A 24,525-nucleotide genomic window follows, 5' to 3' on the forward strand; every position below is an offset into this window, starting at 1 on the left:
GTTTTTTTCATGTGGTATTATGTTAGGATTCAGATGTCCCAAGCAATGGGGGTTTCCACCACTTTCCTTAGGAGATTATTATGCTGTCCAGTAGGTTTTATTGTAAAGGAAGGTTTTCCTAATATTGTGCTTGCTTATTCCTTTAATTTTACATCATCAATCCCTAGTCATACACTCATGTTTATACTTTCTTATAGCTTGTTTCATTATCCCCTAAAAATTCAGGGATTTTTTTTCCTCCTTTTCTTAATGTTCCATATTTTACTGAGGTAAAAGTTAAATTTATAGGGCCTAATTCAGGGATGGGCAAACTTTTTGGCCCAAGGGCCACATCTGGGTATAGAAATTGTATGGTAGGCCACAAATGCTCACAAAATTCGCGGTTGGGGCATGGGAAGGGATGAGGGCTCTGGGGTGGGGCCAGAAATTAGGAGTTCAGGGTGCAGGAGGGGGCTCTGGGCTGGAGCAGGGGGGTTGGGGTCCAGGGGCGGGGTGAGGGGTACGGTTGGGGGTATGGGCTCTGGAGCGGGGCTGGGGATGAGGGGTTGGGGGTACAGGAGGGTGCGCTGGCCTGGGACCAAGGGGTTTGGAGGGCAGGAGGGGGATCAGAGCTGGGGTTGGGGTGTAGGCTCCAGGTGGCACTTACCTCAAGCAGCTCCCAGAAGCAGCAGCATGTCCCCCATCCGGTTCCTACACGGAGGTGCAGCCAGGCAGCTCTGCATGCTGCCCCGTCCTCAGGCGCCACCCCTGCAGCTCCCATTGGTCATGGTTCCTGGCCAAAAGGAGCTGCGGGGGCGGCGCTTGGGGAGGGGGCAGTGTGCGAAGCCCCTTGGCTGCCCCTACCCATAGGAGCTGGAGGGGGGGGACATGCCGCTGCTTCCAGGAGCTGTGTGGAGCCACAGCACGTACGGAGTGGGGCAAGCCCCCAGCTGGAGCGCCGGAGCGGGGCAAGTCCCGGACCCCGCTCCCTGGCGGCAGCTTGAGGATGATACTAAACTACTCAAGATAGTTAAGTCCAAAGCAGACTGCGAAGCGCTACAAAGGGATCTCTCAAAACTGGGTGACTGGGCAACAGAATGGCAGATGAAATTCAGTGTTGATAAATGCAAAGTAACGCACATTGGAAAACATAATCCCAATGATACACATAAAATGATGGAGTCTAAATTTGCTGTTACCACTCGAGAGAGATCTTGGAGTCATTGTGGATAGTTCTCTGACAACATCAGAGGCAGTGGCAGTCAAAAAGACTAACGATGTTGGGAATTATTAAGAAAGGGATAGATAATAAGACAGAAAATACCATGGATTTATATAAAGGCAGTATCATATGCCCACATCTTGAATACTGCATGCAGATGTGGTTGCCCTATCTCAAAAAAGATATTGGAATTGGAAAAGGTTCAGAAAAGGGCAACCAGAATGATTTGGGGTATAGAACAGCTTCTGTATGAGGAGAGATGAATAAGATTGGGGCTTTTCATCTTGGAAAACAGACTACTACGGGGGGATAGCATAGAGGTCTATAAAATCATGACTGGCGTGGAGATAGTAAATAAGGAAGTGTTATTTACTCCTTCTCATAACACAAGAACTTGGGGTCACCGAATGAAATTAATAGGCAGCAGATTTAAAACAAACGAAGTATTTCTTCACACAACACACAGTCAGCCTGTGGAACTCTTTGCCAGAGAATGTTGTGAAGGCCAAGACTATAACAGTGTTCAAAAAAGAACTAGAAAAGTTCATGGAGGATAGGTCCATCAATGGCTATTAGCCAGGATGGGAGGGCTGGTGTCCCTAGCCTCTGTTTGCCAGAAGTTGGGAATGGGTGACAGGGGATGTATCACTTCATGATTACCTGTTCTGTTCATTCCCTCTGGGGCACCTGGCATTTGCCACTGTCGGAAGACAGGATACTGGACTAGATGGACCTTTGGTCTAACCCAGTATGGCTGTTTTTATGTTCTTATGTTTGTTTTTCTGTTTTTTGTTAGCTAGATTAGGACTGTAAGGGAAGAATAAAGAAATCCTTCCTCCCAGAGTAGATTCAAATGAATGGCAAGGATTAAATATATATTCATATTCAGACAGACATTACCCATATAAATGTGCTAACACTATTTTCTGTCAGGGGCACACCAGCCATGTTGAAGTACATAGGTTTCATATTACATTTTAAGAAATCTTTACTTGGGCAGTCTGAAAATCTGAAGAAATTTTGGAATGGTAATTCTGCTGAAATATGAGAGACACTCTTTAAGCATAAATTTTCATTTCAAAGCAGCAACAGATAGCATTCAAGACTGGTTTGATAAATTACATTGTTAGGATATAGATATTCAAGCCTGCCTGGCCTGTGTATTCTTATCACTTAGCTAGTTATAGAGGTATAAAAGAAAGACAATGATTTTGATTCTGTCTGTGTAAGGGCCTTCTCTCACTGTGACAGTCTGAGGCCCTGTTTAGTCATATTGAAAAAAGGCAATCTGGGGCTGTTAGGAAGGTGATCTGATCTATCACCTCCAGAGAAAGGGAAGAGCCTAGAACATGTAAAAGGAAATTTAGTTTGATAGTTTTCTGTCTGGTAAGAGCTCACTTATCAATAGACACAGCTGGAGAACCCTTATGTCTGTATAGATGTACTTGTAAAACCCTTATGTCTGTATAGACGTAGTTCTGAAATCCTCACTTCTGTATTGTTAGTTCTCAGGGATATAATTGGTTAGCTAATCATGTTACAATATGTTAGGATTGGTTAGGTAAATTTTAGTAGAATGATTGGTTAATGTATAGCTAAAAATATTACTGTATAAATTAGGGACAAACAGGAAGTAAGTTGGGGTTTGAAAAAAAGGAAAAAGGAGCTTGGATTTAAGCTTGCTGGAAGTTCACCCCAATAAACATCAAATTGTTTGCACCTTCGGACTTTGGGTATTGTTGCTCTCTGTTCATGCGAGAAGGACCAGGGAAGTGTGAGAATGAAGGAATAAGCTCTCTAACAAACATAACTGATTCACATCATTTTACAGCCAAGACTCATTGCAATTTAGCTTGAATTTATTTTTAATCTAAGACTAACAGTTAAAAGAACGGACATTTAAATGTGGAGGCTGAAGCTCAGTCGTTAACTTTTTCCATTGTCTACATGTAGTGAAATTCATATGTAACATCTGTAACTGCAATATCCAGTTGGAAGGTGATTAATTAAGGACAGAGTTAAATTCTTTAATTAGGGCTTCAAGAAAAATTACCTGACACCTCCTACCTTCAGGACCAAGTTTTGTGCCACCAGCCCTCTTCTGTGTGAAGGAATAGAACAGCTGGGCACTGCTGTCAATCATCTTTTATATATAAAATGTTTTAAATCTGTATTAAACTTTAGACATCTTACTTTTGTTATACCTCCTTTTCCTTCCTGGCTTCCCTTCACTTTTCTGTTATTTTCCTTTCCATTGTAGATAATGTTTCTCTCTTCTTGTGTAGTTTTCAATAACTGTCTTTTCTTCTTCTCAACAATTTATTCCCCCCCCCTCCCCATTATGTTTTCTGCCTCCTCACCCACCTTATCTTAGAATCATAGAAATGTAGGTCTAGAAGGAGCCTTTCAGTCATTATGTTTAGCCCCCTGCACTGAAGCAGGACCAAGTAAACCTAGACCCATCCCTAACTGGTGTTTGTCTAACTTGTTCTTAAGAACCTCCAATGATTGGGATTCCACAACCTCTTTTGGAAACCTATTCCAGAGCTTTACTATCAATAGAAAGCTTTTCCTAATATCAGTGTAGATCACCCTTGCTGCAGATTAAGCCCACTACTACTTGTCCTACCTTCAGTGGATATGGAGGAAAACATCCTCTTTATAACAGCCCTTAACATATTTGAAGACTATCAGATTCCCCCTCAGTTTTCTTTTCTTAAGACTTAAACATGCTTACTTTTTAAACCTTTCCTAGTAGGTCAGATTTTCTAAAGGTTTTATTATTTTTGTTGCTTTTCTCTGGACTCCCTCCAATTTGTCCACATTTTTCTTAAAGTGTGGCACCCAGAACTGGATACAGTATTCCAGCTCAACCCTCACCGTGCTGAGTAGAGTGGGACCATTACCTCCTGTGCCTTACGTATGACACTCCTGTTAATACACCCCAGAATGATATTAACCTTTTTTTTTGCAAGTGCATCACATTGACTGTCATTCAAAAAGAATTAGATCAGTTCGCGGAGGATAGACAGATCAGTGGATATTAACCAAGATGGTCAGGGATGCAACCCTATGCCCTGGGCATCCCTACACCTCTGACTGCCAGAAGCTGGGGCTGGATGATGGGATGGATCACTTGATAATTGCCTCGTTCTGTTCATTCACTCTGAAGTGTCTGGCACTTGCCGCTGTCAGAAGACAGGATACTGGGCTAGATGCCCTGTTCTGTTCACTCCCTCTGAAGCACTGGCCACTGTCAGAGACAAGATACTGGACCATTGGTCTGATCCAGGATGGCCATTCTTATGTGCCAGGGTGTTTTTCCCTGGATCCTGCTCAGAGGCTTCTTCATCTTTCATATCAGCCTCCATCTAGTAAGTATCTGATAAATCTGAAGACCCATGGTTTCTGTGAGCTTGATTGGAGGGGTAGCTGTTACTCTCTTCCCTCTAGGCTCATGGCTGCTGAGATACCGAGTGTATATATCTATCTCTGTCTCAACTATATAGCTGCTGCAATGGGGGATGTTTTTGTTGCTCTATCCCTTCTCCAGCATCAGTTTGTAGTTCCTCTTTGTATAACTCCAATGCCTGGCTCCTCTGCTACTGTTCCTGGTTTCCCAAGCTGCTGCAGAATGTCATTAACAGGATTCTTTTCAGTTTCACTGATGCCCACAGGATTCTGAAGAACACTGAAAGCTGACAAGGCTCTTGTTTGTTTTCACTCTGCGGCAGTTTAGAAAACCTCTTACCATCTGCAGAGTCACTGGAGCTGACTGCTAGCAGACAGACGCCACTGCATCAATTTGTACTTGGTTTATATTGAAAGGTTTTACGTAACAGAGAAACATAGCTTTTAGTGTTTAATATGAAACAGAAGTTCACATTCTGCAGAATTTTATGTCACTTGCCTGGGAAAATTATCTATGGGCAATGGGCTGTAACTCTGAATTTTCTTCAGTTTGCTGATTTATGAAATTTATTTTTTGTTAACTGCAATGTGGTTTATAACTTCTGTAGAGCAAGTTCTGACGTTTTTGGTATGGCCGAAAAATATCTTTAAAATCATGGGAAAAAGCAATCCTTTCTAAAACTGTGAGATCACTAGTCATAAGCAAATCTCCTCTGCCTAGAACAATCTAGAAGTGACGTAGATGGGTGATGGAGTAAGTGTGCAGATCGGCAGTAATGTGCCATCTGTTGTGGGAAAGGTAACAACTGACTTATAAATGGTAGACATGCATTGTAGAAATCACAAAGAATCATTATGCCATTTAAAAATGTGACTATAAATGTGATTTGATGTAAAAACACTGTCCAAACAAAACAGAGAGATTAAAACCGAGCATAAATAAGCTTTGATAAGGAGTGAAGAACAATGCACTGTTATGATCAATAGCTCTGTCTTGAAGTGCTTGGAGTGATTTTTTTCTTTGTACTCCTTTAATGCCAGATAGCTAAGGAATACCTTTCATTAAAGATAAATGTGTGTTCACACTTCTCACGAGCAAGACAGCCTTTCAACTGTTTAAGGATTAAACACGTATTAATTTTATCTCAGCAGTAGAATCTTCTTGGGTGAAAAAATAACAGACAACACAACTTCTGTTAAAAATGTGCTTTCAAAATTAATCATGAACAACCTAAATTAGTTTGAATTATAGAGCAATCAATCAACCTTTTACAGTTGAGTTTACAAATTCTGATTAACACAGCTTAGTTTGAGTAAACAGCATCAGCAGAGCATCAAGACATAGAAGTAGCAGGGATTTCCCCATCAAGGGCTGGAAGATGCAGCAGTGGAGCAGGAAGAGGCCCAGGGATGGGTCTCACTCTCTCTCCCTTTGCAGCGCTTAGTATTAGGCTACTTTTTACTGTTTGAACTCTGGATGTTATTTTCCATCTACTTATTGATTGTATCATCCAACCTCCTCCCTCTTTTCCTCACAGTCCACACACTGTGCACCACTCCACCTTTTCCTTTCTCTCCTTCCCCTTCAGTGTCCTCTTTCTCTCCCTTTATTTTTTCTTCACCTGTCTGAATAAATTAATGAATATTTTTAAAAAAAAGAAATGGAGCTAACAAGTTCTGTTAAATCTTGATGTGACCAAAATCAAACTGCTTTTCTACCCTCACCATCAATCACCTTCCTCCGCAGCACTCAAATTCATATCCTGGGAGTTGTCTTTGACTCCTCCCCCTTCCTTGCCCCACATACCAAGGCAGTGTCTTAAATTCTGTCCTTTTATTTCAAATGTTGAAAAGTCTAGTGCCAGGTCCTCCTCCTCCTCATCTGCTGTAATTACTCCTCTTAAGGCCTTCTGGACATCCATATTTTCCACCTCCAGTCCATAGAAAATGATGCCAGTAGCACAGAATCATAGAATATCAAGGTTGGAAGGGACCTCAGGAGGTCATCTAGTCCAACCCCCTGCTCAAAGTAGGACCACTCCCCAGACAGATTTTTACCCCGGTTCCCTAAATGGCCCCCTCAAGGATTGAACTCACAACCCTGGATTTAGCAGGCCAATGCTCAAACCAATGAGCATCTTTGCCTGTCATTCAGAACATCTCCACCCCCCTCTTTGAATCCACTAGCTCCTGCTTCAACTTTGCATCAAGCTCAGATTTTTTGTAACCACCTTCATAGGCCTGCTTATGGGGTTTAAATTGTATATTTACCAGTCCTACAAAGAATTGAGTACGTTGTCCTTATAAAATCATAACCCACTCCACTAGAGCTGTAGCAGCATCTTTGGGTAAGGAGAACCACCAGGGGGTGTTTGCATATTTTTACAAAGCACTATAGCCAGTTTATGCCTTGTACTCAGCCTTCAGGCAGCGAGTCCACAAGGAGGTAGTGTATTTATCTTCCTTTCTCCAACCAATTATTTACTGTGGTATTAAGTACTGAGTTTAGTTTGTTGGTCTAGAAAGTATTTATTTTGGCTTCATTGGATGTCTTTTCGAGCCTTCCCCTCCATATATATTTATCCACTGACGAATTGCTATTCATACTTCATTTGTTTGTGCTTGTGGCAATGAGGGCATGGACTAGAAAATTTGTCACAGCAGATTCTTTTCTTATGCCCTAGTTAGGTGGTTACAGGCACCTGCCTTTCAGAAGTGAAAAGTTAGAATTGCTATAGTATTAGTAACAAATCAAATTCAGAGTTACATGTTACAGCCCTGGAAGTTATCACACTGGTGAGGTAGACGGAATGGAATGGAAGATAGGCAAAACACATTAGTCAGCACTGGTGTGTTAGGGCAACAACAAGATTTAGTAGTTAAGGTTTGTTCTTGATAGTTATCTTTAAGTGAAGATGCTTCAGTCTTGGCATATAGGAAGGAGCTAAAAGGAATACAAGATGCTTTGTGTTCCCTTATAAGAATCTAGAAGCCTAATTGCCGACTGTCGTGCCCCATCTTAACTGAAACTGAAGTTTAAAATGGGCACAACCTGTACAGAAAGCGAGGGAAAGAACTGCATTGATCAATGTGATTGTCGTGATTAAAGACCTGTGTAGAGAATGGGCCCAATTTCTGTGTGATTTTAATTTATTTTCCTACCATTAAAGCTATTGGATTTGGCGGTTAGTATTTTGGGAAATACTGTCCAAAGAAGTAGCATTAAAGGGCAGAGGTGAACTAACATTGCTTAAGTTGGCAGAGTCCTTGCATGTAAATAGCGAGGCCAAGAAAACATCAAGCCACCTCTTTGAAATGAAGAGCAAGTTAGATGGAGAGTCTGAAATTTTTTACTTGCTTGGTGGTAACTGTGAACTTCTTGCTGTTGATAAATCAACCAGAAACAATCGTGTTCCCAAACTGCTTTAAATTATATCAGCCTCATATGATCTTTACCAGGGAAATGGAATTTACTAGTTTTGTGGGTATATGGTGTTTTGTTTTTCATTGAAGATGACTTATCTCTCGTTGTATATAATGAAATAGGAAACTGATTGCAAAATGTTAATACACACGTTTGAGGGCTTGATCACAATGTAAACAGATGAACACTTCCACCTCCTGTGCTATAGGTGGGGGCAAGGGCATCTCCAGCATAAAGAGTTGTAGCCACTCTCCAAGATTCTCCTCCTTGTTCTAGGTTTTCTACATTGAGTGAAATCGGTCCTTTTGATGGTGGATTGCAGTGCTGCAATATTCTTGCTCTAGCATCTTACTTTCCTATGTTGTGGACTATCAACAAAATGTGCAAAAGCAATCTGAAGAAATGCTAGCACGTAGAATTAAATCTTCCACTAGACCCACAAAGATTATTGAATAGAGTGCTCAGTGAAAGATCACCTTTCCCAAATGGGTTGTCTTTCCAGATCAGTGTCTTGCACACTCCAAACACTCGCTTGTACAGTTGCTACATTTCCTTATTTAACAATATTAATATTAATATTATTTGAAAATCAGTTGGGTCTCCAGTATATTTTTATTTCTTAATTACCCCAGTATCAACCTGGGCATGGAGCTCCATAGAGGCATTGCACTCAGCTCCTGGAGAAGAGCAGCACCTAAATAATTGTCTCTTGGGACTACTTCAGGCATCAGTGTTTTTCAGAGGGAGTCATATACAATTCTTAGACACAAGCAAGCTTGTTGATATGATGGGCTTGTAGAATGGGAGGCGTTTAAAGCAGATCCCTGAATAAAAGGGCAAGATGGAAACAAGGAGGAACGAGAAGTCTCTGGTAGAAATAGAGGATGTTTTATTGGAAGGGTGCAGGTTATGGAGAAAAAACAATGAAGGGGAAGAGAGGAGATGTAAGCCAGCAGATTAATTTTGGGAGAAGACTATATTTGAAATTTTTTGGCTACCAAGGACCTGAAATTCTTGGAAAAACTCCCATTAATTTCAGTGAGCTTTGGATCAGCCCCCAAATACCTTATTTAATAGATCTCTGAAAAAACTTTGAAGATGAAACCTGTCCTCCCTCCCCTTCAAAACTTTTATCGCCCTTGTTTGAAAGTTGTGTGCGTGATGTCTTGCTTCCTGTCTAATACACAAATGGGATGAGGCATAATTGCCTAGAACAGCTATGGGTTGATGAGTGCACATAACTCCTATTTGTGCAGAGGTGAGGTTGACATAATTCTGTGGTTCTCTATTTTTGTGCAATTTTCTGCTTGGGATGAGTTACACTGAACCTTTAGATTTCTGGGAGTGTCTTTACAGGCACCAAGTCAGAATTTTTTTTGTTGACTTAAAGGTTTTTCAGATAATATGCATGTCCCTTAACACATTGTTAGTGGTGCTTATGTAGGAAGGGCCTAATTAGTAGGTGCCAAAGTAAAGCATTACAGATGTTATTTTTGTGACAATTATGATGTTGTCACTGGTCTGTTGCCTTAACTGAAAAACTCTGGATAAGCCAAATGGAAAATTTTATACTCACCTCATCAAATATGCTTACAAGTTTGTAACAATTCTGTGAAATTAATGGATTCATGTTTCCTGTAAGAACATGTAGTGGAAACATCTCTCTGGTGTACTGAACTAAAGTGGTGGTGTTTTTTTGTGTGTGTTACTGCCTGACCCATTGATTGTTAGTGAACCCAATACTTTTCATCATGACTTCTCCCATCTTTTCCACCAAGTCAGCTTCACGTTCCCTTCTTGGCATGGTTTCCCATAGCTAGAGCTTTGAGAGAGGGCTGGACCTTGCTTTCCATATCTGTCTTAGCAGCTGTACCACTTCCTATCATGACTCATCTAAAGTGCCTTCACCTTAGAAGACATGTACATTTGTTTTTCTGAATCAACATAGTCTGGCAGCTAAACCTTAAATGAAGCCTCTTCTCTGAATATGTTCAGAGGAAGGAAGTTCTGCCCTATCAGAGACAACTATGAATAAGCTTTGAGATAAGCCCCATAAGCTCCTTTCCTTGTGGTTTTGGTGTGTTAAGGGGAGCCACATACTTCATCAGTTTTGGGCGAATTGCCACAAAATGTATAATTTGTTTGCAATTAAAGTGGTGTTTGGAAAAGTGTCTAGCACACTTTGGATGCTATCTCAGCCAAATGAAGAAGGATGGATCTAAGTTTTTGATGTTTACTAATGTGGTTGCCTCAGTTCTGCCCAAATTGAGATCTAGGCCCTGATTTTTTTCCCCTCCACCCCCCAGAGGTGCTGAGCACCAAAACTCTGGTTGACTTCAGTGGGATGCTGGGTCCCCTCTGAAAATCAGTCTAACTGTCTCAAATTGAGTGCCCAAAAATAGTGGACACATTTGAAAACGTAAGGCATAATCTCCATGGAGCTACAAGATCTAAGAAATTGTTCTGTGTTGAAAATAACTTACTCTATTATATGCCTTCTTAGTCTTTCTGTGTTTTATTAAAAGACATCCTTCTGCAACAAAATGCCAAGTAATTTGAATTCCTAAGCAAAGTTTTTCTTAAGTTTGGTCCTTTTGTTAAAAAGTGAATTAATTACAAAATTGTTTTAAGAGTTTTTTCTCTCTCTTTTCTTAGGGAAACGTCAAATTCATCACTTGGGAAACCAGTTGCAACTCAACCAGCATTGTCTTGATACTGCCTTTAACTTTTTCAAGATGGCGGTGAGCAAGCACTTAACCCGTGGGAGAAAGATGACTCATGTAATTGCTGCATGTCTCTACTTGGTGTGTAGAACAGAAGGAACGCCTCGTATCCTTTCGCTTTTGAGCAAAACAAAGGTTGTTCTTTTTTTTGGATCGGTAGGTAAAACACTTCAGAGATTCGAAAACTTGAAAAATCACTGTTCCTGTGATGCTAATAAAATTCCACTTTCAGAAAGTTAAACATCCTGTTAGACTTAGGTTAGTTAAAAACCCATAAACTTTGATTCTGTACTATCACTTTAAAGCCAGCATTCATTAAAATGTTGCAAGTGTTGTCTCAGCCTTTTCTGACATTTGAAAAAGTGATATTTTACAGTTGTGAAGTGAAACTACCTAATGATGATGCTAACATTTTTCTTGATGGTAGAGTGGTATCTTAAAAAGTACAAAATTTTGTTAATAGTATGGCTGCGATAAGCAAGAAAGCATGTTGTAGTGCTGAGTGCTGTAATTGTCTGTGTAACAAATTGTTGATTGCACTTGAAAACAAAACAAAAAATAGCTAAGTTTAAAACATCCATCTTGAAAGTGTTTCCATTTGTGATATGAAGTTGTATGCAAAATATACTGCAGTAATTGACACTTCACAAATACCTACATTTATGTCTGTTTTTTCTTTAAATTAAGATAACTTCCTATGTGTTAATCCACTATAAAACACTAGGGTGAATAAGCCCCTACAGACACTCAATCTTTTTACTTCAACATCGCAAGCTACTCTTTCCTCTTGTGGTTACCATGACATCTGGATCCTCAGAGGTGGTAGTGTGTGTGGCCATATGGCTCAATTATCCATGTGGTGTGTTTTTTTAAATCTGTTATGTAAACATTCATTCGGTAACTAAAGTGATACTAAGATTTCAACAGTACTGAAAATCTCTATAGATCAGAACGGTCTGCCTTGAAAGAATGAGTTCAGGTTCTGGTGTATAAAATGTCTGCCTTTTGCCAAGCCATTAACTTCTTTTGTTTCAAAAACTGCAGCTTGCAGTTGAGAATAAAGTCTGGTACCAGTACATAAAATTAACCATTTCTCTCCTCTCTTCCCTCCGCCTCCCCCATCCATATCTAACCTTTTGTTTTGAAACTTGAATATTTGAATGTTTGTAATGCACCTTGGAAAAGGCATAAATACATATATTGTTAATTCTGAGATTACGTCCATTTAAGGGTGGTGTAGATTATTCTTGTTCTGTTATATTTGTGGTCCCAGTTTAGGTCAGGGGCACACTGTGTCTGGCACTGTATAAATGCATAATAAGAGGCAGCCATGCCCCCAAAAGCTTTACACTAGGAGGACAAGAAGCCGATGAAGGGAGCAGGAGAGGGCACTGTACTAACAAAGTAATGATATACACTCGAGGGCGAAAAACGCACAGTCCCACACAGACAGGCAAAGTGTGATGGCTGAGGGACGAGCGGTACCATCAAAATGTGCAATATTTATATTCCTTTTTAGATTTTTTCCCCCTTGGACAGATTGTTGGTTTCAAATTGTGTTTAATCTGTCCATTGTCAGATTGCCAATTTCGTATAGTCATCATAGAAGAAGAGATTTATTCAGGATTAATTTGGAGGAGAAGGTTTTAAGGATCAGTTCAGGGAGGACATTCTGCTGATATGAATGGCATGGAAGAAGGCACCCAGGCAAGATTTTCAAAAGTGATGGATGACTGGGTGCCTCAATTTTTGTCTGCCCAACTCCAGACACCTTAAAGAGGTATGTGGTTTTTTTTAAAGAAATTGTTGGACACCCATCTTGAAGTTGGGTACCCAAAATCACCAGTCATCATTGACTATTTTGGCTGAAGACCATGGACAAATGGGCAGATGAGGTTATTGTCGTTAGCGGTGCCTAGAAGGCAGGAGGTGAGAGGATAGAATGGATATATAGGAAGTAAAAAAAGCTGCTAATGGTTCAGAAGGTAAGGCTGAGAAGCTTGAATTTCATATGTAGAAGTGGAGGGATTATGGGAGGGCTAGATAGAATAGATGGGGAGCAAGTTACAATGTTAGAGATATGAGGGGGTGGCAAAGTTGCCACCTCAACACACCCCTTCCTGGCTGGCTGTGGTGCTGCAGCAACTTTTGCCTCGGTTTCCCTCACTGTCCTTTGTCCTACTCCGGCCACAGGAGTGTCCTGGCTTTCCAGACAGACCACTTTGCAGAGTTCTGTCCCACAGAGTCATTTACAGAAATGGATACTAACCAAACCTTCATTCCAGATGGGTTCAGTGAGCAACCATCTCATCATAGGCATGCCTCTGCTACTGTATACTGTTTTCCTACCTAAGCAGAGGCTTCTGTGCCTCAATCAATCCCATAGCCTGGAATCCTCCTTCCCTTACTCAGGGGTACAGGCAGGCTACAACGCCTCAGGGCACCTGGCTCCACTTAGGCTTGCAGCTTACCTGGGCAGTAGCCTGTTAGCTCTGTTGTACTATCCTTCTCAGTCATCTTACATACTGCTTCCCAGAGAAGGGGAACTCTCTACTTCGTCTCCTCCCGGTCTCCTTTCCTCAATTGGGTTCACTCAGCTTTTTATGGAAACAAGCCCTGGGCTTTATTTCTAATTAGGCTTGTCCCATCTGCCAGATTTTGCAGATGGGTTAATTGGCCTCATATTAACCCTTTCCCATCACTCCCTTCACAAGGAAGGTAGTGTCTTAGAAATATTAGGAGGAAGAAACAAAGATTTGAACAAAACCTTGATGTGATGGTCAGGGGAGATGAAGTCTGGACCAAATTATGGGTCTGGGTGGCAAGGTGCATGTTGGTGTTGTCAGCAGTGACAGATTGAGGGAGTAGGGTCAGTTTGGGAGGAAAGGAAGAGTTCAGTTTTGGCCATGTTAGGTTTAAGTTGATGGAAAAGAGAGTGTCTCTCTCTTATGGCCTACTTATTAGCTTACATCTTCTATAATATACCTGTCATCTCTGTACAAATATGTGATCAACCAGCCTATGGGATGACGTTCTAGGAAAATCCAGGCCAGATCTAATGGTACAATGTGAGTTATAGCGGACTAGATTCCAGTTCTCCTTGGTATGCCACACATGTAATTTTCCTTTATTATTTATTTAGTTAATTAGAGTAACTTTTAGATTCACGTAGTATAATGCAGTTTTTAAGTAACAATTTAGCAAACAAATCTATAACACTTGAAATAATCCAAACTAAAACTATTCTGTGTAGCTCCTGGGTGAATTTATCAAAATGGGTAAGATTTTATCCCAGATCACCTTGATTCATTGTTCTATTTTTCAGTGTTTGAATTTCTTTTCTCACTGGATATGCAAAGCTTCAATACAGCGATTATGGCCCTTTTTAAAATATTTTTTTAACATTATTCCTTTTCCATACTAATATTTGTAAAGGAAAAGTGGCTTGCTAGTTATTAGTTAAACCTGGGAACTGTACTTCAGCAGCATTCATGAACTGCTTGCAGGAACTTGTATTATAATATCCCTCTAAAATGTATTTACATTATTGCTGTGAGCTATAAAAACATAACATAACAAATAGACAAAAAGGCGGTAATGGTTTTAAAAGTTCCAAAGCAGTGAATTCTGGAAAAACTGGTTATCCTGCCATTAGAGCCAAATCCTGAGGGGTGCTGAGCACAGCCAGCATCCACTGACTTTAATGGAAGTTGCGGGTGCTTGACAGTCTCAGAATTTAGACCTTAATTTGCTTCTTGGAACGGTAACAGACCTCACTTGTTTCTCTTTAATGTTTTGAAAAGCTTTTCCACCCCTACGTATTGGGTTGAATGGAAACAAAGAGCTTTTTAACTGTTGCTACAGTTCCCAGGAGAGAGCTTTGGAAGAGTCAGACTTGGTTTTCGATTGACTTACTGGTTAGTCTGTGATCTGTACTTGGCCCAGAGGTCATTCAAAAACAGAGGCTTGAATAGTATTTTCCAGGTGGAATATTAATGTGTTTTAATCAAGGGATATTTCATTTAATTGGTAATCCTTTTTGTTGTACATGAAAACTTTTGCAAATGATGCAATATTTTGTTTACTATTTCCATCCTCCTGTTTTTTGAATAACTTTTGTAGGGTGGATGGTACATAAAGTGGGGGTGTTCTCTTTTTGTTTTTAAAATGTCTCTTCCCATTTTTTAAATTAAATTAGTTTTCTTGAGAAAAACATGTGCTTTGTTACAGACAAATCCCAGTCTATTATAGAACAGTAAATATGGCCCACATTATCTCTTCCTGAAGCTTTTAACTATACGAGGTGACTTAATGGGGAATCTCTGCAAGAATTCTCTTGTGGAGATGCCTGTGTTGTCCTGTTGATGTGGATTGGGGGTGGGCTATTCCCCACTGCAGTAAAGTTGACCCCAAGCCTATCCTTACAGAGGTCCCATATTTCAGTTGTAGCTCTGGCCCCCAATGAGCTTGCTGGTAGCGTAGCTCCATAGGAGAGGGAGGGTTCTGCATCTTGTGCTTCTGTTCACTTTTTCTGTTAAGTTCCATGAGACCAGATGGAGCAATGTCTGCCCTGCCCCAGTTCTGGCTGCGTGTAGTGAGAACTCTGACACAGGGCTGAATTACCCTGGGAACTTACATTGGCATGGCTATATCTCTTGGTGTGAAAAATCCCTACCCATAAGAGATGTAGCTATGCCAACCTAACCCCAGGTGGACAGCACTGAGTCAATGGAAAAATTCTTCTGTTGACCTAGCTACCGCTTCTTGGGGAGGTGGATTACCTATGCCTCTGGGAAAACCCTTCCCATCAGCGTAGGTAGTGCCTATACCAAAGCACTTCTGTGGTGCCACCTTTGCGGTATAAGTATAGACATATTGTGATGGTTTGGATTCCCCTTCTGTGGTGCCACCGGTGTATTGGGGTCCCACTGAGCCTGCCCATTCCACCAGCCTGGACTCCCTCACTCTGTCCTGCTGCACACACGCACGTGCGCACACACACGGACACACACAGAGCTTTAGAATCACACAGCGTCTGCAATCAGCTCTGTGTGGGAAGACTCAGCTCGGGGAATTACCCAGCACTCAGGTGCGACACGCTCTGGAGTGTAAACCCAAAATTGTATTGTCTTGCGCTGTATAGAGATTGATATAAAATTCATGAAATTTGCTCCCTCCCTCAATGTGGAGGAAGATATGCACAGCTTCCCCCTGCCCCCAGTTATGAATTTCACAAATTGGGTTTTAGAATAACCAAAAAATAAATTTATTAACTACAAAAGGTAGATTTTAAGTGATTATAGCAAACAGATTAAAGCAGATTACTGAGCAAATAAAACAAACACAAACCAGGCTTAACACATTAAAGAAGCTGGCTACAAATAGTAGTTTCTCACCCTAAATGTTGTTTTATGTAGGTTGCAGAGTTTTTCGAAGGTAAACTGCACTGCTTGTGGCTTAAATCTCCAGGTATTCCTTTCACAGGCTGACCTTTCTTGCCTCCCCCCCAACCCCTTAGTTTCTTCAGGTGTTTTCAGCAGTCTTCCTTCTTGGGTGGGAAGGCAGTGGAGAAGCGCCAAGATTAACTCACTTCCCAGCCTTAAATAGGATTTGCATATGGCAGGAATCCTTTGTTTCCCAGTTTGACCACCACCCTCTTCCAGTGGAAAAATACCAGAAGTCCAAAATGATATACAGTATCAAGTGACATGATCACCTGACCCTGTGTTAAAGCAGCATCCCAGGAAACTTCTTGGGAAGGAGGGAGATTAGTATCTTCAAAGTCCTTTTGTCCTTCCTAATGGCCCATCCAGGCTGATTGCCTACTGTCTGGTGGGCGTTCCCCAGGTGCAAGCTGTTTTGTAATTGATACATAGTCCATATTCCTAACTTCAGATACAGAAATGATACACGCATACAAATAGGATAATCACATTCAGTAAATCATAACCTTTTCAGTGATATCTCATATGACTCGTCTTGCATAAAATACATCTTAGTTATGCCATATTCATATCATAAGCATATTTCTATGAAGAATGTGGGGCATAATGTCACAATACCTATAGTAAGTCATATAGGGAAGGAGCAGAAAGAAGGAGGAAAACACTGAGATAGATGATGAAACCACATTCTAGTGTCACTGGCAAATGTGCATATTCTGGTGCATTTAAGATTACTTACAGCGCCTTTTTAATTTCCCTTCTAAAAAGAAAATTTCCAAAGATGAACCTGAATGAACAGAAGTGTTCAGCACCTGGGAGGTTATGGCCCTTAGGTCCTCTACTTAAGTGATTTGTCCCTTGAAAATTTTTCCCCTTGTGGATTATTATGCTACAGCAGGACAATAATTGCTGTTTCAGGGGTTGTTTCAGCTTTCCATTATTTTGCATCATAAATTTATTAGACTTCTGTGCATTAAAACAATTAAAGGGGAAACAATATTTTGTCATAGGCTATAATGTCAGATTGTGATCTCCCTGTTTAAAGCCTTGTGCTAACTGCCAGTTATGGATGTTGTTCTGGTGTCATTGGTCAAATCATAAGGGGAGGGAAAAGCTGCTGCAAGTGTAATACTAGTAACTGACCAATTTACTATGTGTGGTACAGCATCCTGGACATTCACATAAGGATGCTGATCTCTAGAGTTAATAGTTTTCAAAGAAGCAGGAAAAATTGTTTTTAAAAAGTACTAATATTTTGCTTAAAAATTATACATATCAGAAGGCTGTTGCACTGCTAAATTGTCATTAACTCAGGATAGAAACTTCTTAAATTACTGGTATTATCAATATAAGGTTCAAATTATGGACTGGGTCCTGCTCCCATTCCAATGGCAAAATTGTCATTGATCCAGTGGTACAGAATTGGGCCACGGTTTTTTGGCAGTATGGTGGCATCCGGGTGGCTGAAAATGTGAACTTTCCATCATGTGGTATTGAACAAAATATCTGCAGCAAATTAAGGGAAAACAATAGTGATGAATGCCCTGTCAGAGAGATCAGATTTATCTGGCTTCAGTGTTTTGGTTTTTGCTTTCCCCCACTCGTTGAAGATACTGGGGAGTGAAGGTCAAATTAATCCTCTCTCGTAACTTTATTCCAGAACTGTTTTTCATTTTATGGGTGCAGGATGCAGTTGTAGTGTTTTTGGTCTATGAACAATTCTTTTCCTAGTACAGTATTGGTGTTTACTGGCCTGACTACTGCTGAGAAATGTAGGCTTTGTTACGAAGGGATTCGGTGTACATAAGTCTCATCAATGGTTAGTCTTTTTTCTGCCAGCAAAGAACAAAATAACTCGACAGTCCCTGGATTGATAAAGAGGAAACACTACAAACAAAAGAGCAGATTGTGCTCTCTGGTGCACCACGGGAAATCTAGAGTAGCTTCACTGAAGTCTCTGTAGCTGCTGTGGATTCACACCACAGCACAACTGAGGTGGTATTATTTATTTGTATTGTGTTAGTGTGTAGTTAAACAGAGTTCAAGTAACTGTTGTGTGGGCACTATACAAACAACAAAAAATGGTCCCTGCCTGGAAGAGCTTACATTCCAAGAATGTGACACAGCGTGTCCTTGCAGGTTAATTAAAAGCCAATTGCTGAGTACCCGTAACAACTACTGAATTCAATGGCTGCTCAGCATGCCTGATAATTAGGCTCTAGATTTATTTTTAATATCTGTAGGCTTTAAATAGATCCTTGCCAGGGTGTTAAAACATAGTTCAATATACTTTTTAATATTTAGAAATCTTAAATTTTATGTAAAAAAGTAAATGATTAGGTTGGTCTTATTAGCAAGAGCTAAATCTCTGACTCCCAGGGTTATTCCGGGAATAACAGTACTAATAACAGGCAGTGTACTGAGCTGATGTGAGAAAATACCATTCATTTCTTTAATAGAGAGATAATTAATTCTGAAGACAAATTCATACTGTTAACTGTTTTATATAATATGAAATCATACAGAACAGGGGCAGTAAAATCCATTGTAGTAACACCCATAAACATATTTAAATATTGTACCATAGTTGTGATTGGTGGCTCCAGAAACACAAAGCACTTGTGCTTTAATCAGCCATGCTATTTTAGCTAGTCATCTTCTAAAAGAATGCTTCTACTTTCATTGTTTTCTTAAGTCGTATCTGAATGTTTTTTTTTCCAGCACATTTTCATATTCCTCATAAAAAAACAACGTAGCATGGGAACAATATTATTCAACTTTCAGATTTGTTTAGGAAAATCTGAGTACTACATGACATTGATGTACCTGTAATTCAGAACCATTCCATATTAATAATGAAGAAATCAGACTGCAATGCAATAAGAACATTATTTAAGTTTCTAATTTAATAAAAGAAAAATATTGTATTTATTACAGCAGTTCACTAAGACTTAAGCTAAAAAGTTGCAAACACTTTCAGCAAAGCTTGAAAGTGGTCTAATGGATTCCTTTAAGTAATATATTTTTATGAAGTATAAAGTCTAGAAGATTTGCCAGAGTACCTTTCTGACAGCAATCTGATTTCTTCAGAAGATTGTTACTAGGAACTGTTTGCATAACAGACTGCATCCAGAAATTCTGTTGGCAACGCTATTAAATTTATTATTTTAGTGTTTTTGTAATTTCATGCCAAGTATTCTTGCAAGTAGAGCCTTTTCACTATCTGTTGAAAGAAAGACAATGGCTAAAAGGATGGAATGGGAAGTGTCAAGGGCAGAGCTGAGTGGAAAAGTTTTGCTTGAGAGTTTTGCTTTTTAACAGGAGAAAAAAATGACAAGATTTTCTGCAACAGGATTTTTTTTTTTTTGCAGCTGACTGTTTTGCAGCATTTTTATTTGCTGACTTTTTTTATTTTGACTATTTTGCATTATAATTTTGTATAATTATATTAATTTTTGCTTGTAAACCTTTTATAAATTATTAATTAAAAATAGAATAAACACCTTTTTTACACCCTTGTAGATTGTTGACAATAATAAGGTCAATTGTAAGTGAATTCATTAATTTTAATTTATATTTTGAGATGTAGCTACACAAATAGAAACTATGTACAGAATAAAATAATACTATGAATTAAATTTTATAACAAAAAAGAATCTTAAACTAATATTTAGAATTTAATTTTAAAGTTTATAAATTTCTCTTTTTCTTTAAAATAAAATTTTTAAGCAAAATAAACATTATTTATGAAAAATCAGAGTGGCTCTGAGCTGCACTTGGCCAAGAAAGGTGTGGCATTTTTAAGGTGTGCATATTCTATAAGGATATATGTACTTGTGAACACATACTGTGTATTGATACACATAAGCACTTTTAAGATAGCTATTTTTTCTTAAAATCTTGTTTTTTTTTTTTTTTTAGAATCTATTCTGAATCTTGCAATCAGTTTGCATACAGTGCAACAGATCAGATTTATATTGTAAGTGTGATAACAATGGAGAAAAATGGAGAAAGTGTCAAGATGAGAAGAAATTTTCTTTAGTTTATGTAAACTTAGAAATGTTTGAAATGAATTTCAAAATTCTCATAACAGAAATTTTAAAACATAACCAAACCTTGACTCTTTTGACTTTTTTCTGACTTGTTTGACTCTTTCTTTTTTTTTTTTTTATTTTTCCTTTTTCTTTTTTTTTTTTTTTTTTTATTTCTGTTTCTTTCTTTTTTGTCATTATGCTGTAAAAGAAAAAAAAATAAACCTTTAAACTTGAAAAAAATGTGGTAAAAATTGTAGAAAGGCAGGTTTAAAATTAGTTTTGGGTAGGCCAGTTGCTATTTTAAAAAATTATGCTAGTTTGTGTACTAACTGACATGCTAACTGCTAAGTTAGCTAGTTTTTACAAATTATTAACTTGGATTTTTATTTTCTCTCTTTTCTCTCTTCTTCTTTTTTTTTTTTCTTTTTTTTTTTTTAAAATTTTTTTTCTGCAAATCAAGAAATTTGAAATGCTTTGATTTGCTCTGAGCTTTTCTTGGGATGGTGCATTCTATGCAGTGATGGTTTCATCTTATATCTTATATTAAAATTTTTTTTGTATAAATATACATTAATGTCAGGCAGTGAAAAAATGTACACCCCTATAGCGAAAAGATTATTTTAAATCTATGAATGAAAAATATATAGTGGATCCAATAGTATGTGTGAAGCTGCTTGGCTCTGTTTTTTCCACTGACTGGTGTTTGCTGGAGAGGAGAAAAAATTGTTAGAACAGAATAGGTGGTGTCTCTGCTATGGGGTTATCCTTGCATACTTACAGCACCATGCATATGCATTACTTTCCAAGTAATAAAAACAAACATTGAACATAGTCTATCTCAGTCTCTTCAGGAAACTTCTCTCTCTCTTTCCTTTCTAGAGTTTTTTTTTTTAGTCTGTTTTTCTTTCTCAGTTTGTCTCAGTGTTTCTCACCCTTTTGTGGTTTCAACCCTTGTGTACTGTACTCTTAAGTTGTTAACCACTCCTAAAAAAAAATTAAAAAAATTATTTAAGTTTTTTTTTTCATTAGTTGCAATGCAGGTTAAAAAAAAGGTTTGAGGGGAGGAGTTTGATGACATGTAACCCACTGTGTTAAGATTTGAGAACTGCCTTATCTTCATTCTTCATTTTACTACCTGGTTTTCTCTAGTCTAGAGGTTATCTTTTTTTTTTTTTTTGGAGTTTTGGTCAGCAGCCCTGCAGACAGCTGCTGCTTGAGAAAAATGATGGTGCTTTATGCTTGCTGGAGTAAAGGGAGTGATGCAGTGTTGGTTTCTAGTGCCACTCAAAAATTTAGGTTTTATTGATGTAGATATACAGAGCAAAGAGGTGTGAAAAAAATGTGGAAAAAGCGCTGCAATCAAAGCTGCTGCTGCCAGAGGAGATGCAGAGAGGTCAATGGAAGGATGGATGAACCTAGCTATGGTCACTGGCAACTGGGGTTCAGGTGCAGCAACTGCTGGGAAACCCCTGGTGTCAGTAGGTGGTTCTTCTATGATGGGTTGTTCTTATCCTTTTAACAGCACCATAGCTATGCCAGTATCGCCCCTGTAGTGTAGACATGGCCTGTCTTAGTCAGAGGGATCCATGTCTCAGCTGCTGTTTGTTGTCTTTCCAAGATGAGGAAGAGAATGCAGAGGAAACAGACAGAACACAGTGCAAGAAAATATAAGCCATGGTTTATATATTATAGGAAAGAAGAGGGAGAAGGAAGTGGAGAGAAAAGGGATAAACATCAAGAAAGACATAGTAAGTTACATATTAAAATTTTATTAAACAGAAAATGAGCAATATAGTACAACTTATACATTGCACAACTGCATATTCTTTAAAATAAAAGGAAGGAAGGTGTGGGTTTGGAGTGTGTGGCAGGATAGGTGTTCCATCCTGGCTAATAGACACAGTCTCAGGGCTACCAAATATCAGGTAAATGTTTTGAGCCCTTGTTAATAGGAACGTGGTGGAGAGCAAGCAGTGCAAATTTGTGTTATAACACAAAACTTTTGTTTGTGATAAGATTTACTCTTAGACCTTTGCCTATCTAAAACTGAAAATCCTGATGCAACCATACTATGCCCTATGGTCTTGTGATTGCTCCACCATTATAAATATTTCAGATATCTGTTTGGTAAAGGAGTCTGTGGTAGGTGGATTCCATCTTTGTATAGGAATTTGTCTGTACCTTTGTAATGAGCTGCCATTTAATTGTAAAATCAGCCTCTTCCCACTCCCTTCATTTAGCATCAGTGTACAGTGCACTAACTCTCTCTTGCAGAAGGTAATTTAACTTACATAGTGGATAGCAGGATTATCTCTCCTAAACAAGAGTAGTCATTTGCTAAGAAGATTCAAGCCTCAGCCAGGTACAAGAATCCTGTTTTTTCATCTTGTTTTTCTGGTGCAGCTGCATGTTAAATCAGTTGATCCGATCATGCCCTTTGGGCACACCTGTGCAACCCCACCTAAAGCTAATGTGTGCGCTGGTATAACTTGCATACATAACTTGTGTCTGAATCATTTTTATGGGTGATGCATGTGTAGGAAAGAGCCCAACAGTCTCACATCTCAGACTGAGTTTATAGGGCTGGCAATTAGGGGGGGGGGAAAGGGTGGGCATTTTATTTGTAAGCTGAGTAAATATGACATAGGATCAGTGAGATGCTGTAAACATGAACCTACACTGCAGTTAGTCACTTTTCAGAGTACAGCCGTTTAACAGATTGCAATCAGTGTACTTTAGAGAGCTATTTGAAATTACAGTACCTGGCCACAATAAAAGTACTGCAAAACTGTGTAAAAGGTGCCTGACTAGATCTTTCCCACTTATCGCTGGCAGCTTTATTTCCACAGCAGCAGATATGTACATTGTTCCTGATTTTTCTCATGAAGAATTTCAGCGGCTGAGATAAGTTTACAGTGCCTTAAAAACTCATTATGAAAGAGCTGTTTCTGTGCTGTAAGAGACATAAGTGTTTGACATCCTTAGAGGATTAAAAAAGATCATTTAGGGATAAAAGTTTAAAATGACACTTCAAGAAGATATTCTTTATCTTCCATCTTGATTAAAACCATTTAATGGAAGTTGTTGCTCTTTAAAAACTTGACAAATACTATTTGCAAGTAGATTTTATTGTGCTGTTCACCAACTGATGCCATGCTGCATTATATTGGAATGCTTTGTGCTTTCCCATTGAAGTGTAGTAAATATTGACAATAATATCAACAGAATAGTAAAGTCTGTGACAAGCGTAGAAGAATTGCAACAAATTACTTAATGAAAGCTTTTATATTTTCAGTGGGATGTGTACACACTCTCATAATAAAACAATGAGTGGCATTCCATTACTCATTTCAGAATACTTCCTGAAGATGAGTCACTGATAAATATGGTAGCATCTGAAATTAACACTTCCTGAATCTTTTCAAACACTGGTCATTGTAGAACAAATAGGAGCAAAATTGAATTCAGTCCACTACCGAATAAAGAAATTAGAGTTCGTTATACTGCCTTCTTAGTCAGGCATTTTGGATAACTGCAGGTAAAAACTAGGACTGATTTACTTTAAATGAGAGGTCCAACATACAGTGTGGATTTCTTCCATTTGTGGTGTTGCTCTTGACCCAGCCTTGCATTTTTTCGACAACTGGGCAAAATTCTGTACTGATTTACATGACATTATAACCACATGGACTATTATAGGGTTTCTTTTTAGTTTCTTTCAGACCTGTGCAGTTGGACTCATGGTAATTAAGACACATGGCTTCAAAGGCAAAAGATACAAAAATAATCCAAATACATTTAAAAAAAACCAAACGCCAAAAACCAAACAAATCCTCTCTAAAATATTCCTGACTCTTTCTCTATAACACATGGCATATTCAAAATACATTATGCTTCAGCATGGTAAAGATCTTAGTAGCACACATTTGAGATAACCTTTAACTTCCACTTGTGATTTTGCCATTTGTGAGTAATGTGAGCATAACAAACTCACATACCATAATGTATTTCAATATAGATAATATAACTATAAAGTAATAAAATAAAAATATTAATATGTATGCCTCTGTGTGTGTGTGTGTGAAATATATATACACTATATATATTTACTATGTATATTTGCACATGCACATCTTAATATTTTTATAAATATATTAACTAATTTTGGTACATTTCTGGCATTAGACACTAATTATGTGGTTACCAGGAGCAATATGCTTTCACATTCATTTTCTTAATGAACATTAATGTTTAGTAACAATTGATGGACATCCTCATTTTTTTTCAA

General features: G+C 38.8%; 1 protein-coding gene across 4 annotated transcripts in view; it reads left to right on the forward strand.

The window, feature by feature from the left end:
* Positions 1 to 24,525, forward strand: part of BRF1 (BRF1 RNA polymerase III transcription initiation factor subunit) — a 219,292-nt gene that overhangs the window by 39,784 nt on the left and 154,983 nt on the right. For all 4 annotated transcript variants that reach the window (XM_039534921.1, XM_039534922.1, XM_039534923.1 and 1 more), the window contains exon 3: positions 10,692 to 10,865. In XM_039534921.1, the coding sequence (XP_039390855.1) occupies positions 10,692 to 10,865 (174 nt within the window). The remainder of the gene's footprint in view (positions 1 to 10,691; positions 10,866 to 24,525) is intronic.

This window comes from Mauremys reevesii, linkage group 4, assembly GCF_016161935.1.
Source record: "Mauremys reevesii isolate NIE-2019 linkage group 4, ASM1616193v1, whole genome shotgun sequence".
Taxonomy (NCBI): domain Eukaryota; kingdom Metazoa; phylum Chordata; order Testudines; family Geoemydidae; genus Mauremys; species Mauremys reevesii.